Consider the following 15,858-nt stretch of genomic DNA (forward strand, 5'->3'; position numbering starts at 1 on the left):
ATATAGGTAACTCAACCAGAGATTATGGGTCTATTAATGGGTGAGGTTGTGTGGGCTTTGGTATGTAGGATGTCAGACTAGATGATGATCCCTTCTGGCCTGAAAGCTTATAAGTCAGTAGCTTTACAGGCAGAGGAGAGGAGCAAATAGTCTCACTAACATATTTCATAATTTGTAGAGATCCTCGTATTGTAGTTGTTTTAGTAATATGTGGTGTGTATGCAATACACAAGTGTCTGATCAAATTTCATAGTAATGCACCTGTCCTCAAATTAAAAAATTATAGCTGTATACAGACTCACTACCATGATTTACCGTGTATATTTACATGATAGGAGAAAAGAATAGTGACCCTAACAACTTTCGTTATGAAGCATTCTTGTGATCTTTGCTCTGAGAAGTTTTTACACCCCCATTATTTGCAATAGGACCTTTATTTTTGGTATAGGGAATCCCTCTGGACCACAGAAGTGACGCTCTGTCCCATGTGACTCCTTTTAGATTTGTCTTAACTATAAAATATTAACAATGATCTTCTCTCACTTACTGCTTCAGGAAGTTTTTGGCAGCCAAAAACACTGAATGTTCCAAGCCTGGGCCTTGCTGCTGACATAGCTGAGAGTGCAGAGGACACCATATTGGGAACATTAAGTGACTGCCGGGGGGGAGAGAACTGGATTTGGACTCTCCGCATTGTGCAACACTTGGAACAAACTGTTCATTTGCCTGCACCCACCTCAAATAGATGCTCCCTCTTCTTCCGAGCATAGAGTGGGAGGTGTACTAGGTTTTCCACAAGCATCTCCTGGCCCAGCATTAGTGGTCTGTATATACCCCATCTACTCCTGGAGAATCTGACGATAGTAGTCTTCCCAACTCAAGCAAGTAGAGAGACTGTCTAGAATCCCCTCAACCATCCTGCGGAGCTTCAATGGGGGCAGCTGTGCATGGAACCCGGGGTCAGCTGGGGACTCCAGCTGACCCCGGGCTCCTGTGGTGCTACCTGTTGGAAACGCCAGATTGGCATTTCCAAGGGGCAGCACTGCACCACGCTGGGGTCAGCTGGGGACTCCAGCTGATCCTGTGCTCTGCCTTGGGCTGCACCTGTTGAAGGGGCTGCCCCGGAATGCCCAGCTGATCTCCGTCTCCTAATGCTCTGCCATTTGAAGCTTTGGACTGGCGCTTCAAAGGGGCCGCATAATGCAGAGCCGGGGATCAGTTGGGCCCTCCGGGACCTACCTATACAACACAGATTTCTTGTTTTTGGGGTGGTTATTGGATATGTGAAGGTAAGTGTGGTCATCTTTGGGTTTCTTATACAGGCAGTCCCCGGGTTACGTACAAGATAGGGACTGTAGGTTTGTTCTTAAGTTGAATTTGTATGTAAGTCGGAACTGGTACATATTGTAGGGGAAACTCTAGGCAAACATTTCTCCAGAGCTCAGTTTTATTCTCCCACGCCTCACTTCCCTCAGTCCTTTATTCTCAAGCTGAGGTGTCTGCTGAGAAAAACCACTCCGTGTCTCCCAGGTCTGCTGGGGGGGGGGGGGGGGGCGCTAGCTTAGCGTCTCCCTGGTCTGCTGGGGGGAAGCAGCTAGTGCGGGGTTGCCTCACCCCGTTTGTAAGTAGGGATCTGATGTAAGTCGGATCCATGTAACCCGGGGACTGCCTGTAAATAATAGCTTAGAATTATAGAATGCTAGAACTGGACAGCACCTTGAGAGCTCATCAAGTCCAGTCCCTTGCCCTCACGGCGGGATCCAGTACCATCTAGACCATCCCTGATAGATGTCTATCTAATCTGCTCTTAAATATCTCCAGAGATGAAGATTCCACAACCTCCCTAGGCAATTTATTCCAGTGTTTAACCACCCTGACAGTTAGGAAGTGTTTTCCTAATGTCCGGTCTAAACCTCCTTGCTGCAGTTTAAGCCAATTGCTTCTTGTCCTATCCTCAGAAGCCAAGGAGAACAATTTGTCTCCCTCCTCCTTGTGACACCCTTTTAGATACCTGAAGACTGCTATCATGTCCCCTCTATCATCTCCTTTCCAAACTAAACAAGCCCAGTTATTTCAGTCTTCCTTCATAGGTCATATTATCTAGACCTATAATCATTCTTGTTGGTCTTGTCTGGACCTTCTCCAATTTCTTGAAATGTGGTGGCTAGAACTGGATACAGTAGTCCAACTGAGGCCTAATCAGTGCATAGTAGAGCAGAAGAATGACTTCTCGTGTCTTGCTCACAACACTCCTGTTAATGCATCCCAGAATCATGTTTGGCTTTTTTGCAACAGCATCACACTCTTGGGTTGGCTCATGTTTAGCTTCTGGTCCACTATGACCCCTAGATCCTTTTCTGCAGTAATCCTTCCTAGACAGTAGCTTCCCATTCTGTATGCGTGAAACTGATTGTTCATTCCTAAGTGAAGTACTTTGCATTTGTCCTTATTAAACTTCACCCTGTTTACCTCAGGCCATTTCTTCAGTTTGTTCAGATCATTTTGAATTATGACCCTATCCTCCAAAGCAGTTGCAACCCCTTCCCCCCTAGTTTGGTATCATTTACAGACATAATAAGCATACTCTCTGTGCCAATATCTAAATCATTGATGAAGATATTGAACAGAACTGGTTCCAAAAGAGACCCCTGCGGAACCTCACTTGTTATATAAACCTTTCCAGCAGGATTGTGAACTCTTAATAACTACTCTCTGAGACTGGCTATCCAGACAGTTATGCACCCACCTTATAGTAGACCCATCTAAGTTGTATTTGCCTAGTTTATTGATAAAAAGGTCATGTGAGACTGTATCAAATGTCTTACTAAGTCTAGGTATACCACATCCACCACTTCTCCCATATGCACAAGATTCTTTATTCTATAAAAGAAAGCCATCAGCTTGTCGGGTTCAATTGCTGATGCTGGTGCAAGAGTGTTCTTTGAATCGTCTCTTACAGTATGTGTTAATTACATATGCTAAAAATCTGCTCTAGCTTGTATTTAGCTGATAAACTGAGAATCTTTCTCAAGATTAAAGAAAAGGTCTGGGTAGCTCTATGTGTACCTCTCTTTCACCAACAGATATTACCACGGCCAACTTTTCTCTCTGATATTGCATTACTAGAATATTTACCCAGCATTGCTCAGGCTCTTAACTGAATTTTTGTTTTTTGAAAAATAAAATGAAAATTTATATGCTTCATTTCAGTCATTACTCTGGGATGAGGATGAGGGATTCAGTATGCAGACTGCTCTGGGGAGAGAGGACTACTCCAGCCCTTTCTCACTTGCAGCCTGGGACAAAGTGAGAAGCCATCTCTCTCTGTCAGGTGCATATCCCCAGCTAGGACAAGACCAGATTCTTCTGCCCTCTGTTCTCCCCAGCCAGAGCAAGGAATGCTGCAAACTGTGTTTTCCCCTCGCTCCCTGATGATGGGGAGCAGCTAGTAATGTTCTTGTACAAATGGGAGAAGGGGGCCTTGAGCCCCTCTGACCTTCTGAAAGAGCACCTGGGGGGGAAGCCTTGGGACTGGGGCAGTTCCAGATGGGATGGGGGAGGGGAGACGGTCAGGTAGCCCTTTTCACCTGCTTGGTGATTCTCTTTCCTGTGTGGTTTTATGAGAAGCAATCCCATTTTCCTGGCACAACCAAACCCTTACCTTGCTTTAAGTTATGCATTTGTATGATAAAAGGAAGCTGTATTCCATAGTGGTCCTAGTACTTAATGTAACTAATGGACAAACAGACAGGGAAACTCTCTCAAAATATATAATAGTCTTTTTTTTAATTTTTCACTTTTTCTTATTTCTTCATGTGTAACATCTACTAATGGACTTACAAGCTTAAATCAAAGGAGTATATTCCAGGATGAAATATTTCAATAATTTCTTTAAATTGCTCATTTTGTGCTTCATTGAAGGAATTGTTAGTTAGCATAACAAAGATAAAATCACATTTGTTGTTTTTATAGCATAATCATTTATTGATCTTTGCTGTTGTATGGGCTGAAATCTAACAGAGGTTATTACTAATGTAAGCTACATTTTATAGCCACCTGAAGTCCTGAATCAGGAATTTTAATTATTACAATTTTATTTCATTGGCAAAGCTATCACAAAAAAAATCTCATTTTGCAGTATCTTCAAAATCAGCAGTGTTTTACTCTTCCTTTTAAGTGGACAAAATTTCACTTAGGGCCATAATTATCTAGCAGAAAGTAAAGAATCTTCTTAAATTTTAGGCATGATAACTTAGATGAATTCACAAACTGGTGTTTGATAATCGCTAAATACTAATCACACTTTTTGTTGTATAACCAGTTTTCACATTCTCCTGGTTAGAATGAGACTCAACAACCTACTGATTCAATATTGTGAAGACTGGAAAATAAAATGAACCAGGCAGCTTTATTCAGAACCTAGTGTTCAGACCCCTTGCTCACATTCCAGATGTTTTTAGAAGTTAATAAACCTGTACCCCTCAATGCTATTCACAATATAATCCTCTTTCTCTCTGACATCCAATAACAATTACTTCCACTCACTAGTCATACACATCAATGATCCCATCCATTCCTCTTCTTCATAGGTCTAGAGGCCTACAGATTTTTGTAATGTTTCTTAAGCAATTTTAATGATCTCATCATTTCCTTTTTAGTGTTTTTTAGAAGAGTTAAAAATTTCATTAAGAGAAATTAAAGCCTAATGTTTCATGAAATTATTTCATATTGATATAGAGATTTAAAAAAATGTCCCTGGAAAACTTCAGAAAACCAGTGGATTTATTTTATTATTCAGGAAAAAATCTAGATTCTCACAATGCTTGGGCTACCTGAAGACTTGAAACTGAACTTGTGCATGAACTTGCATGACAGTGTGGTATAAAATTGCTATGTTTAATAAATAGAGAAGATTTTAGGCATATTTTGATACTACACAGTCTCTAAACTATTGAATAAACAGTTTCTTAAATGCCGTATATTGATCAAGTATGTGCAAAATATTATGTCGCTGGCGAAAAGGATGTGCATATTTATAATTTTATTGTCTGAGGTTTTCTGAGATGAAAATTTTTCTTTTAACTTGTGGAAAAAATTGAAGTAATGTTTAGAAACTTGAAATACATAATTTATCTGTAGTGCATTAGCTCATTAGATAACTAGTAATTACTGTATGTATAGGAAAAACTTCAAAGCATATATAATTCACTAAAAATAGAATCTGGAAAAGAGGAACACAGTCAAAAATTGCATGTCCTCTAAAATGCCAGTTGAATTTAGGAAGATTTGAAGTTCCTATGTACAAAACAACTTTGTAATTCATGTGAATAGAAATACTGACTCTAATTGTTAAACTAAACTAATTGAAATTCAGAGTTTTCCTGAGTTTATTTAATCTGTTGAAATGAAAGAGCATTTAAGATCATAGTTAAGTGTTAAACCTGTAAATTGTTAATAGATACAAATTGCTTTATTCAGTCTCACTCTGACTAGAACTAAATGGTATTGTATGCTGATTTGTCAATAAAGCGAGGTTGTGCACAAAAGTGACCTTTATGTGTATTCCTTAATGAAAGCTTCATTTAATGAATTATTGTTGTTTGACGGCAAATTGGTTTGAAGAAAAGTTTCCAAATGCAATTAAGTTGAGAAAGGGAATAAGGGTTTTTGTCCTTGGTTCAGCATTAATCCATTTAGAGAAGTGTGAACTAGTTAATATTATGTCTTCTACTGCATGCTATTAGAATAGTAAAATGTACAGCTCAATTATACTTTTTCAGTTTGTATTGTTTTATCTTAATTTCTTCAGTTCAAATTGTATGCAAAACTTCAGTTCGCCTTCATTTAAGAATTTTTATTTTTTTTGCTTGTCTTAATCCCAACATGGCTGCCATCTTTCTTTGTTGTTGCTAATGCCTAGAGGCTCCAACCAATATTGAAACCTTACTGTGCTACTGTATTGTACATACATATTGCAGGCTCTTTTGGGTAAGGACTGTCTCCTATTGTCTAACTAAACAAGATGGAGAAGGGAGATACATTTTGTGTATTAAAACTGGGGAACCAAGTATCTATTTTTTTCCCCAAAATTGTATGCTGTCTTGAGGTAGAATGTATGAAACACAATGGGATTAAGGTGTTAGTATCGAACTAGGAGTTTTATTTGGCCATGACTCTGAGCTTTACGCTGGTGAGTGGTCCTAAGTTCCGCATGAATCTTATCAACTTCAATAAGACTGCTTGTGTGGGTAAGGACTACTTGTACTAAGAAGTTTGAGCTCCATACCCTATAAATTTTGAAGGATGAAACAAAGATAAACATCCATTCACAAAAGGCAAACTGATGTAATAGAAAACTTCTAGGTGTGTTTTAATTGTTCAGAAGTTTTTGTATTTTTCTCCTAGAGAAGCAGAGCATCCTATTTCATCAGTAGTCATTGATTTGCTATATCCTGCCCCCAAACACATGGGTCTGATTTGCATAGTTGCACAGGGAAGGAAGATGACACAAGGTACCCCCTTACATACCTGCATCAGTTGCTGATACTGCGGGTAATTGGGGAGGTAGCATAGCCTATTGCAATCCCCCATCCTTGCCCTTGCTCTGCTGCTTATTCTTGTGGACAGAAGGGAGCAAGGGACGAGTGTGATCTGTGACTCTACTCCCTCAACGTTCAGGCCAGCATAACTTTGTTGGTGCTTCAAGCTGAATGATCTGCACTCCAGATACAGAACCAAGAAAACACACTGAAACGGTCTCCAGAGAAAAGGGACACCAGATATTAGATTGTGGCCCTCTGAATCACAATCTACTTCTCAGTCTGTTCCTGGGGTAGCATAATGCCTTAGCTCAAAGCAACTCTTTAGTCAAAAATTGGATTCCTATAATTATATAATTCCTATATTTTGTATGTAGATATCTGTTCTTTTAAGTTTATAATTGATGCAGTTATGGTACGGTTTCATATTTGAATTATTGGTTATTTATGTTGTGAGGACTGAAATGGAATGCTAGGACTAATCACAGATATATTTTTGCCGCTTCTGGCAAATAAGATGTGACAATGTTTTTTTCTCCCAGGTACCTCTTTTACTAAGTTTTTACTGATGGACAATAATGTGAATTTTGTATATTCTTTCTCTCTCATTCTTTTTTGTATCTTTTATAGGCTAACATTAATCATACTTCCTATGTCTATCTGATGTAACAATTTAAAATCTACTTTGGATAAGTGTTTAGTTGTAATGTATTGTTTTAATTTTTAAATTAGATCATAAGGTCTTTAGGGCAAGTTTTGCCTTTATTCTTTATTTGCACAGCATCAAACACTGCATGGCATTGAGCGCTATTATAACCTAATAAATAGTAATAATGATGTTTATGTATAAATTCCAATACTAATTTATAATTACAGCTATTAAGTTTTCTTAATACTTTTGTTACATTTTTTTTTTTTTTAATTTCAGGTAGATGCTACTGAGAGTGAGCCAAAGAGTTTTATCTTCATGAGTGAGGATGCATTGACAAATCCAGATAAACTCATGGTTTTAATTCATGGTAGTGGTGTTGTCAGGGCAGGTCAGTGGGCTAGAAGGCTTATAATCAATGAAGATCTGGACAGTGGCACACAGATTCCATATATTAAGAGAGCTGTTGAGGTAAGTGTGTGTGAAAGAGAGAGAACAACCATCAGTAATCTCTGACATTTTTAAGTTTATATTAAATGTGTTCTTATAAACTAATTTTATTCATGATTGGGATGTTTTGTTTCCTTATTTTTAAAATCTTTTATCTAATACTTATACTGCAAGAGAGACATTTGTGGTGGCACTGCCATGTGGTATAATATGGCTGTTAGTGACAAAACCTTAAAGAAAGAAAAATAAATATAAAAGAAGGCAATCCAGAAATTAGTTAGGACTACTTTTAATTATCATTAGATTTGTGTGATCTCGTTCCAATATCTATCATTAACCTCATAATAATATGATCATTTTAAATAAATCTCTGCAAGCTTTCTTAATCTTCTACTAAATGTTTTTGGGTGTGCAAAGGGCTTTTTTGTTGTTGTTTTCACCTCATAAAACAAATCATATTCTGATATTAGATCTGAGATGTGATGAATTCTGGTTCACATATTCATACCTGAAAATATAAAGTATTTACACTTTTGTGGACAGCATGCTAAATGATGTTCCCTACTCCCTACACACACAATGGTATGGATATGTAGTAATATATAGGAAAACAGTATGTAATTTGTGCAGTATTTGGAAAATTTCTACATCAGAATTCTCACTCACACTCTTAACTGAATTAAAACTTTCTGCACTAAACATCTGAAAATCATGTATAAGGATCCAAACTTTTTTCTGGTGATATTTCTACTTTAAGTTTAATTATTATTATTGCTCATTGCCAAATTAAGGCCTATCTTGATTTTAATCAAGGCACTAACTTTTTACTAAACTTTAAGATCTGAGAATTTATTTTTCTCTATCTGATTTTCAAGAAAATTCAAAACAGTTTAATTAAAATACTTTGCTCATTGATCACGTAATCTTTATAACCAACATAAGGACATAGGAATTCAAAAATACACATCTGTTGCTTTAAGCTTTTAGTTCATCATCTTTATTAATTTTGTTTCCAATTTATAGGCCTCTTATTAGTGATAGTAATTGCTATTAGCATAAAAAGAGCATAGCACTTGCACATTTGGTTTTGCTTAAAACTTTGGTAAGTACATATAGAAATGAAATACCTTTAAATAAATCTGTTTGATTATAAAATATTAGAATAGATGGGATTGTCACCTACTTGAATCTTTTTTTAATGGGAATAAGAGACATCAAGTTAGGACAGAATTTTTACACAGATCTGGCTCCTTTCAAATCCAGTTCTTCCAAAGGCATTTAGGTTGCTGAATGTGTGGCTTGTCATCAGTTTTCTCAGTATAGCCAATCACACATTATTAGGTATGAGGCTTCTGTTTTGACCTCTGAGACAAAGTATATGATGGAAAAAAAATGTTTGGGAATTGCTTCAGTGTGCTCAATGCTCAAGTGGATCGCATATCATGAAACACTTAAATTTCTCCTGTGAACACATTAAGATATTTCACCTCAGCCCTAAGAAAGCATGTTGAAATTAAGCACCATAAAACCTATAATATTCTCCTAAAAGCACTTAATATGGTGTAGCAAGTCAAGGCTTATGTCTGTTAAAAATTACATTAGAGAAAATGCCCTTTTCATGGCTGTCACTTTTACGGAAGAAGGTCTGCCCTAATTTGAGGGCCAAGATGGTGTCTGGGAGTTGGAAGTACAGGTTGAACCTCTCTCATCTGGACTCTCTGGTCTGGCAACATCTCTGGTCCCAGTGTGCGATGGCCAAAGTGGTTAAGAGTGGATGGGAAAGGAGCCAGTCTGATTGGTGGCATGCAGCCTACAGAGCCAGTGACCTGGGGGGTAAAAGTCCTAGGAGTGGCTGCTGCTTTGCACACTGGGCTGGAGACAGGAGACCCAGGTAGGTGGGCTGGAGGAGGCTCAGGCTTCCAACTTCTCCTGGGGTAACAGCTCAGACACCTAATCTCCTCCTTTCCAACAATTTCCCTCTTCCAAGACCACTCAGGTTCAGAGGGTGCCAGACTAGGGGGGAATTCAACCTGTACTTAAATCAGAAAATGATTGTAATGGCCCAACTGAAACTTGTGATAGGTATTGATTCAGGTACTTTGTTTCCACTCCAGGTTGTTGGTTTGGCCTTGATATTTTGTTAACTCTTGCAACAAAATAGATGTCTCGTCTTCAAAAAAAAACATGCAGAAAATGTCTCCTTCATAGAGAAAATATATAGTCCTTTAGAAGGAGGTATTTATTCTCTGGAGTGTAGTATCTTTCACATCAACATACTAAATGAATTTTCTGTGGATAATAGGTGTCAAAGGCTTGAAAATTCCACTCGTGGTGAGTAAAAACTAGGATGGATGACTTCCAACAACTTCTGCAGAATCTAAATTTTCATTATAAAATAAAAATGTCTAGATCTAGTGCTTGTGCAAATAACATTTTAAATGTTAGGTGAGCATAAACGGGTGCTGGCCTGTCTATCTTAACCTCAATCTCTGTAGCTTCTTACAGATGACCCTAATTCTAGTCCAAGAGTGTGTCTAGACTGCAGGCTTTTTTTGAAAAAAGTGGCCTTTTTTCAATAAAGCTTTACCTATCTAGACTGCTGCCGCGTTCTTTCGAAAGTAAATCGAAAGAATGTGGCAGTTTTTTCGACTGCGGTAAACCTCATTTTATGAGGAATAATGTCTTTTTTTGAAAGTGCTCTTTCGAAAAAAGGTGCTATGTAATGCAAACTGTGCTTTTTCGAAAGAGAGCATCCAGACTGCCTGGGTACTCTCTTTCGAAAAAGCGGCTTGCTTTTTCAAAAGTACTGGTTGTAGTCTAGACGCTCTTTTTCAAAGAGCCTTTTGAAAGAGGCTGCAGTCTAGACATAGTCCAAGTGATAATGGAACAGAGTTGTCAGTTTTTGATGTTGCTCTATAGCAGACTGTGGGCACACACAAGGACTAGATCGGTTTGGTTTCCCTGTATTTGAGAGAGCTCTGAGGAAAAGCAGAAGAGAGGACCACCCAAACACAGAGGGTAGGGAAGTAGTAGAGTAATTAAATAAAAAGGGAAAAAAGTGGAGTAAATAGAAATGCTGTTCTCATAGCCAGAAAGCTGAGGAAATACAACAGGAGGCTCTGGCATGAGAGAAGAAACTGGTAAAGAATGTGCCTTCTTCATTCCAGCAGATTAGAGGGTGGGAGTGGAAAAGGATTGAGAGGAAGGCCTTAAAATGATCAAGCCTGTAATGGCTGGCTCCAACCATAGCTTTGGGAGAGCACCTTGGTAGGAATCCCAGCAACCAGGGGTGGTTGACTGTATTGCCTCTATATAGTGCTCCTGCTTCCATCTTTTTATCAGCCTTTAGTTAGTAGGTTTAATCCTTTGGATATTAAGTGCCTTGGATATTTAAATTTCCAGTCTCCATGTATATGAGAGGGGAAGATTAATTGGAATGGAGAAGAGTAGCATTGGAGGGAGATATGGAAGAGGAAAACAAAATATATGACGAGTTAGAACTAACTGTGGGGAAATAGAGGACGAGAGAGGGGGAAAAAGACTCAAGAGCCATTACAGACAGCATAGAAAAAATACATTGAGATCTACTTAAGGAAGGCAAAAGTGAGTTGGCCTTGTGGAATACACTGAGGACAGAAAAAAGGATAAGCAAAAGCAAGAGGGGCTTAGTTAAAATTAATATATATACGTTAAGTGGAAAGATGATTGACAGTGAGTTACAATTACAGTACAGAATAACTATTCACAGCTGTATTCATTCTAATTGAGGTGAGAGGTATAAGCAACACCAGGATCTTTCACCTTGGTTATACAAGATATTCTTCGATATCACTTTAATTTTTTTTTATCAAGAGCCAGTACGTTTTCAGACAGAAAACCTTATGTTAGAAGATTAGAGGAAACTGCTTGTGGTCCACCAGTGCTGTCTGTTTCAGAGCCTCTGATCTAGGTAACACTTAGTCCTACCATGACTGGAGGGGACTGGGTTAGATGATCTCTAAAGGGCTATGATTTTTATGATTCTCTTTTCACCAAAAAGGGCTAGAAATTTAATCTGGGCTTATCATTATCCATTGAAATCTTGTAGCCATGTCTGATAAAATATAAAAATAGTTCTGATTTTTGGTTTCCCTAATGCTTATTGTGTCTCTTCCTTTTATTTGGTACTCCATCTTGGAAGTATAACTTCTTATTCATGGATGTGAGGAATAGAAAGAGAATTGCTTATCTAAAATTTTTGATTTTCATTACTGAAACTAATTTTGGACTTCCAGCCCAATATAGAAAAGAAAATTGTGAGAAGGGAAAGGTGTTACTTGCAGTGGCATTGGTTTTTGTTTGTTTTGTGATGGAGTTGAGAGGAAGAACTAACTAATCCAAACCAGCAGATTAGATTTATGGAGAGTACGTTTATGGGCAAAAATTATCTTTTCTAGTTGTTAATTGGTGTGATTTGAAAATGCTTTCATTATCTTTAACTTGTCAAAATTTAGACAATTGAGAAACTAGAGTTTTAAGTTATGGTCATATTTTTATGTGTTAGCATTACAAATTTATTCCATCAGAGATGCTTTGTTTTAAGTTGGGCTGGCAAACAAAGAAATGCATGGTATACAGATAATAGACCCAAATCTCGTATGTACTTGTGCATTACAGATATTTCTTAGGGCAAAATGGAAAAATACAAGTTTCATGGTTTTACATGCATTTTTCATATTTATAGTTTAGAGAACTGACATTTTTTAAAATGTAGTTCTGTTGTTTGTGCTTAGTTCATTTTAATTTTCATATTAGTAGTTAAGATGGACTTGCTGGGAACATCTGCTTTATATTCCTTCTATTAAAATTTTCTAACATTTGGATATTTATTTTGATAGTTTTTCTTACTAATTTTTACAGAAAAGTAAAACCGTATTCTAGTACTCAAAAATATTAGAACATCTTACTGCTTTTATGCAGAAATTTAAGTTGAATTTTGCTAAATGAGCAATAATGCAGATAGCATTTTATTCTCATTCAATAATGAGTAAGAATTTGGCATGTTACTTTAATTTAGGTAGGCGATGTCTACAGGCAGTCCCCGACTTACGAGCGGGGCTTTTCTCGCCCCGGAGATCACGGGCGGCGGGTCACCACCCGTGTCCTCCGGGGCGAGAAAAGCTTCTCCCTGGTCTGCTGGGGGGGTCCAGCAAAGCCGCTGGACCCCCCAGCAGACCAGGGACACCCGAGCAAAGCCGCCGCCTGGGCGGCTTTGCTCCCGGGCAAACGAGCAAAACCGCCCAGGCGGCGGCTTTGCTCTGGTGTCCCTGGTCTGCTGGGGGGGTCCAGCGGCTTTGCTGGACCCCCCCCCCCAGCAGACCAGGGGGACAGGAGCAAAGCTGCGGAGCACGCCCGCAGCAGGACAGCCCGGGCGTGCCTTGGCTGTCCCGCTGCAGGCGTGCTCCGCAGCTTTGCTCCTGTCCCCCTGGTCTTCTGGGGGGGGGGGGGGGGAAATAGTGCCCCCCCCCACAGAAGGCCAGGCTTTTCTTGCCTACCCCTGGGGTAGAGCAGCTGGGGGCTGCCGGGTTGGTCCCGCAGCGCCGCTCCGGACCAACCCGGCAGCACCCCAGCTGCTCTGCCCCAGGAGTCCTGATTCAGCCGCTGCTGGTCAGTTTCAGCAGCGGCTGAATCAGGACGCCTGGGGCAGAGCTGCTGGGGTGCTGCTGGGTTGCTCCAGTAGCGCCGAGGAGCCGCGCTACTAGAGCAACCCAGCAGCACCCCAGCTGCTCTGCCCCAGGCGTCCCCAAGTCAGCCGCTGCTGAAACTGACCAGCGGCTGACTACAGGAAGCCCGAGGCAGAGTTGCTCTGCCCCAGGCTTCCTGGAATCAGCCGCTGATCAGTTTCAGCAGCAGCAGACTTGGGGACGCCTGGGTTTCTTAAGTTGAATCTGTATGTAAGTCGGAACTGGCATCCAGATTCAGCCGCAGTTGAAACTGATCAGTTTCAGCAGTGGCTGTCGTCAGTTCCGACTTACATACAGATTCAACTTAAGAACAAACCTACAGTCCCTATCTTGTACGGAACCCGGGGACTGCCTGTACAGTATTTGTTGTAAAGTTCATCCTTGTTAATCTGCAACAGTCTTGTCTGTAAATACTTTTTAGGGGGAATATAACTAACTGGACATACACTTTTGTGAAATTCTCTCTTAAAATATGGAAATTATGATAAATTATTAAATTTGTGAAAATGAAAGAGAATGATATTTTAATAGAAATGAGATTTCATAAGTAGTTACATAGGTCTGAAATGAAGCATTACCAAATAAATATAAGTTCTACTATTGGCTTATAATGAACATTAATTGGTCACACAGTATAAACTGTTTTATAATTTCCATAGAAGATTGCTTAAGCCAAAATTTCAAGAAAAGGTTAAAAGCTTAGAGTAATCTTGAACTGACAGGGTGTAGAAGCCCACACCAGCCCCCATACCAGCAAAGGAAAACAATGAGATGACAGCTCTAGTGTTTGGAGAGAGGTTGTTAACGACAGCTTATTCCTTTATGATTTCAATTCTTGACAGAAGACAGGTCTGCTTGTTGTATCATGGCAGATGTATCATTACCTTCTGGCCCTGTCATGACTGAATTGGAAAAAAACCCTCTTGGAGTTCTGAAAATCCAATTACCGTCCAGAATTTTGGGCACCATTTCTATGATACATATATGTTTGAGCCTTGTTGTGATAGCTGTTTGTATCTGCATTCTCCTGTTCTAAGTTTTATAATTATGATGAATATATAACTAATTAGACATGTTTAGAGTTCTTGTGTTCTAGTGAATAGCTTTCCATAGTAGCTAGCTATTTTAGAACACCTTTCATTAGTTTGCTGTAATTTTGTTATTGAGCTAAGCAAAATATTACTATGAGCCTTTATGGGCCCGTGTGACTTGAAGAGATGAATTTTTCAAACCATATTAATTTTCTTTTCACTGGCTAAGCATGAGAATTAAAACATACACTGAATATTTCAAATAGTTCATAATCATTTTAACAACAAAGTTTAATGTGAGGATAAAATGGCCTGTCATTAGTTCATATGCATATTAGAATTCTTCTCCTTTCCCACCTCCCCACCCCCCCCCAACTTGTTGGATACCTAGCGATGACTCCAGAGACTGAGAAAAGGGGTGTGTGGATTTTTGAAAGTATGTCAAAAGCCTTGGGGTTTAGGTATGATCAGAATTTCAATAGAGATTGAGATGAGTTTAAATTCATAGAATGAGAACATAAAAATCTTGTTTAATTTCTGTCATGTTGTTCTTTTTTTAGTCACTCTGATGTCTTTTTCAAATCTGCTTTTCTCTCAAGTTTTGTGCTACTATCTAAGATCTGTTTTTCCCCCCTTTGTATTTCGTTTTAACTGCTGATCCCTTTTCTGTGGTGCTTCTGCCTTTAATATCAGTCGAAACAGTCTGAATTGCTGAATCAAAGCCATTTTGGGGGAGAGATAGTGTTTAAGATTGAGCAGGGTGAGATTCTCTGGGTAGAAGGTAACACTTCCTGCAGTTATAATCAATGCACTTGACACTTTCAAAGGCAGGAGAAGCCATGACTTGCTCAGGGGGTTAAACTTTTAAAATAACTTCCCTAGAGAAAAATGCCATCAATAAAATGGAATAATTAGTTGAAGACTCTTGAGTAGCTTACGTTTAAAAAGAAAAGATTATAGATTGTATTTTCCCCTTGCTTTTACTTTTTAATTTTAAAGCCTTTGTTTAAATGTTATGCAGTCCAACAAAATCAATCCATTTCAGAATATTTTTAGTCAAGTAATTATGAGGATTATTGAACAAATACTATGTTTATTTGTTGAATAACACACCTATAAATATGCCCTTGTTAGTCCTATAAGTACAACTTGATCTTTTCAACCTTAGCTAATATTTAAAATATGTAATGTATTTCATCTACAAATGTTGGCAAAAATTAGGAATAGTACGTAACATTTTAAAGATAATGGTGCCTAGGGTCACAAAGAACTAAATAATTTATACATAAGAAATGATTCATTTATACTTTGAAGTGGTATTTACAATACATAGTTTCGTCCTATTTTTATGTGTTACTTTGTCAGGAAAATATTTTGCAATAGAATGCGTGGTATAAAATGTGGTTCTCAATAAACTTTGTAGAAAATACTAAATATTGATAAATCATGTATGATTAAGTTTAGTA

At 38.6% G+C, this 15,858-nt stretch overlaps 1 protein-coding gene across 3 annotated transcripts in view; it reads left to right on the forward strand.

Moving 5' to 3' along the window:
• The window catches only part of ARB2A (ARB2 cotranscriptional regulator A), a 334,295-nt gene that overhangs the window by 58,046 nt on the left and 260,391 nt on the right, over window positions 1–15,858 (forward strand). For all 3 annotated transcript variants that reach the window (XM_075932154.2, XM_075932155.2, XM_075932153.2), the window contains exon 6: window positions 7,468–7,659. In XM_075932154.2, coding sequence (XP_075788269.1) covers window positions 7,468–7,659 — 192 coding nt within the window. The remainder of the gene's footprint in view (window positions 1–7,467; window positions 7,660–15,858) is intronic.

Source organism: Pelodiscus sinensis, chromosome 6 (genome assembly GCF_052426305.1).
Source record: "Pelodiscus sinensis isolate ZL-2025 chromosome 6, ASM5242630v1, whole genome shotgun sequence".
NCBI lineage: Eukaryota > Metazoa > Chordata > Testudines > Trionychidae > Pelodiscus > Pelodiscus sinensis.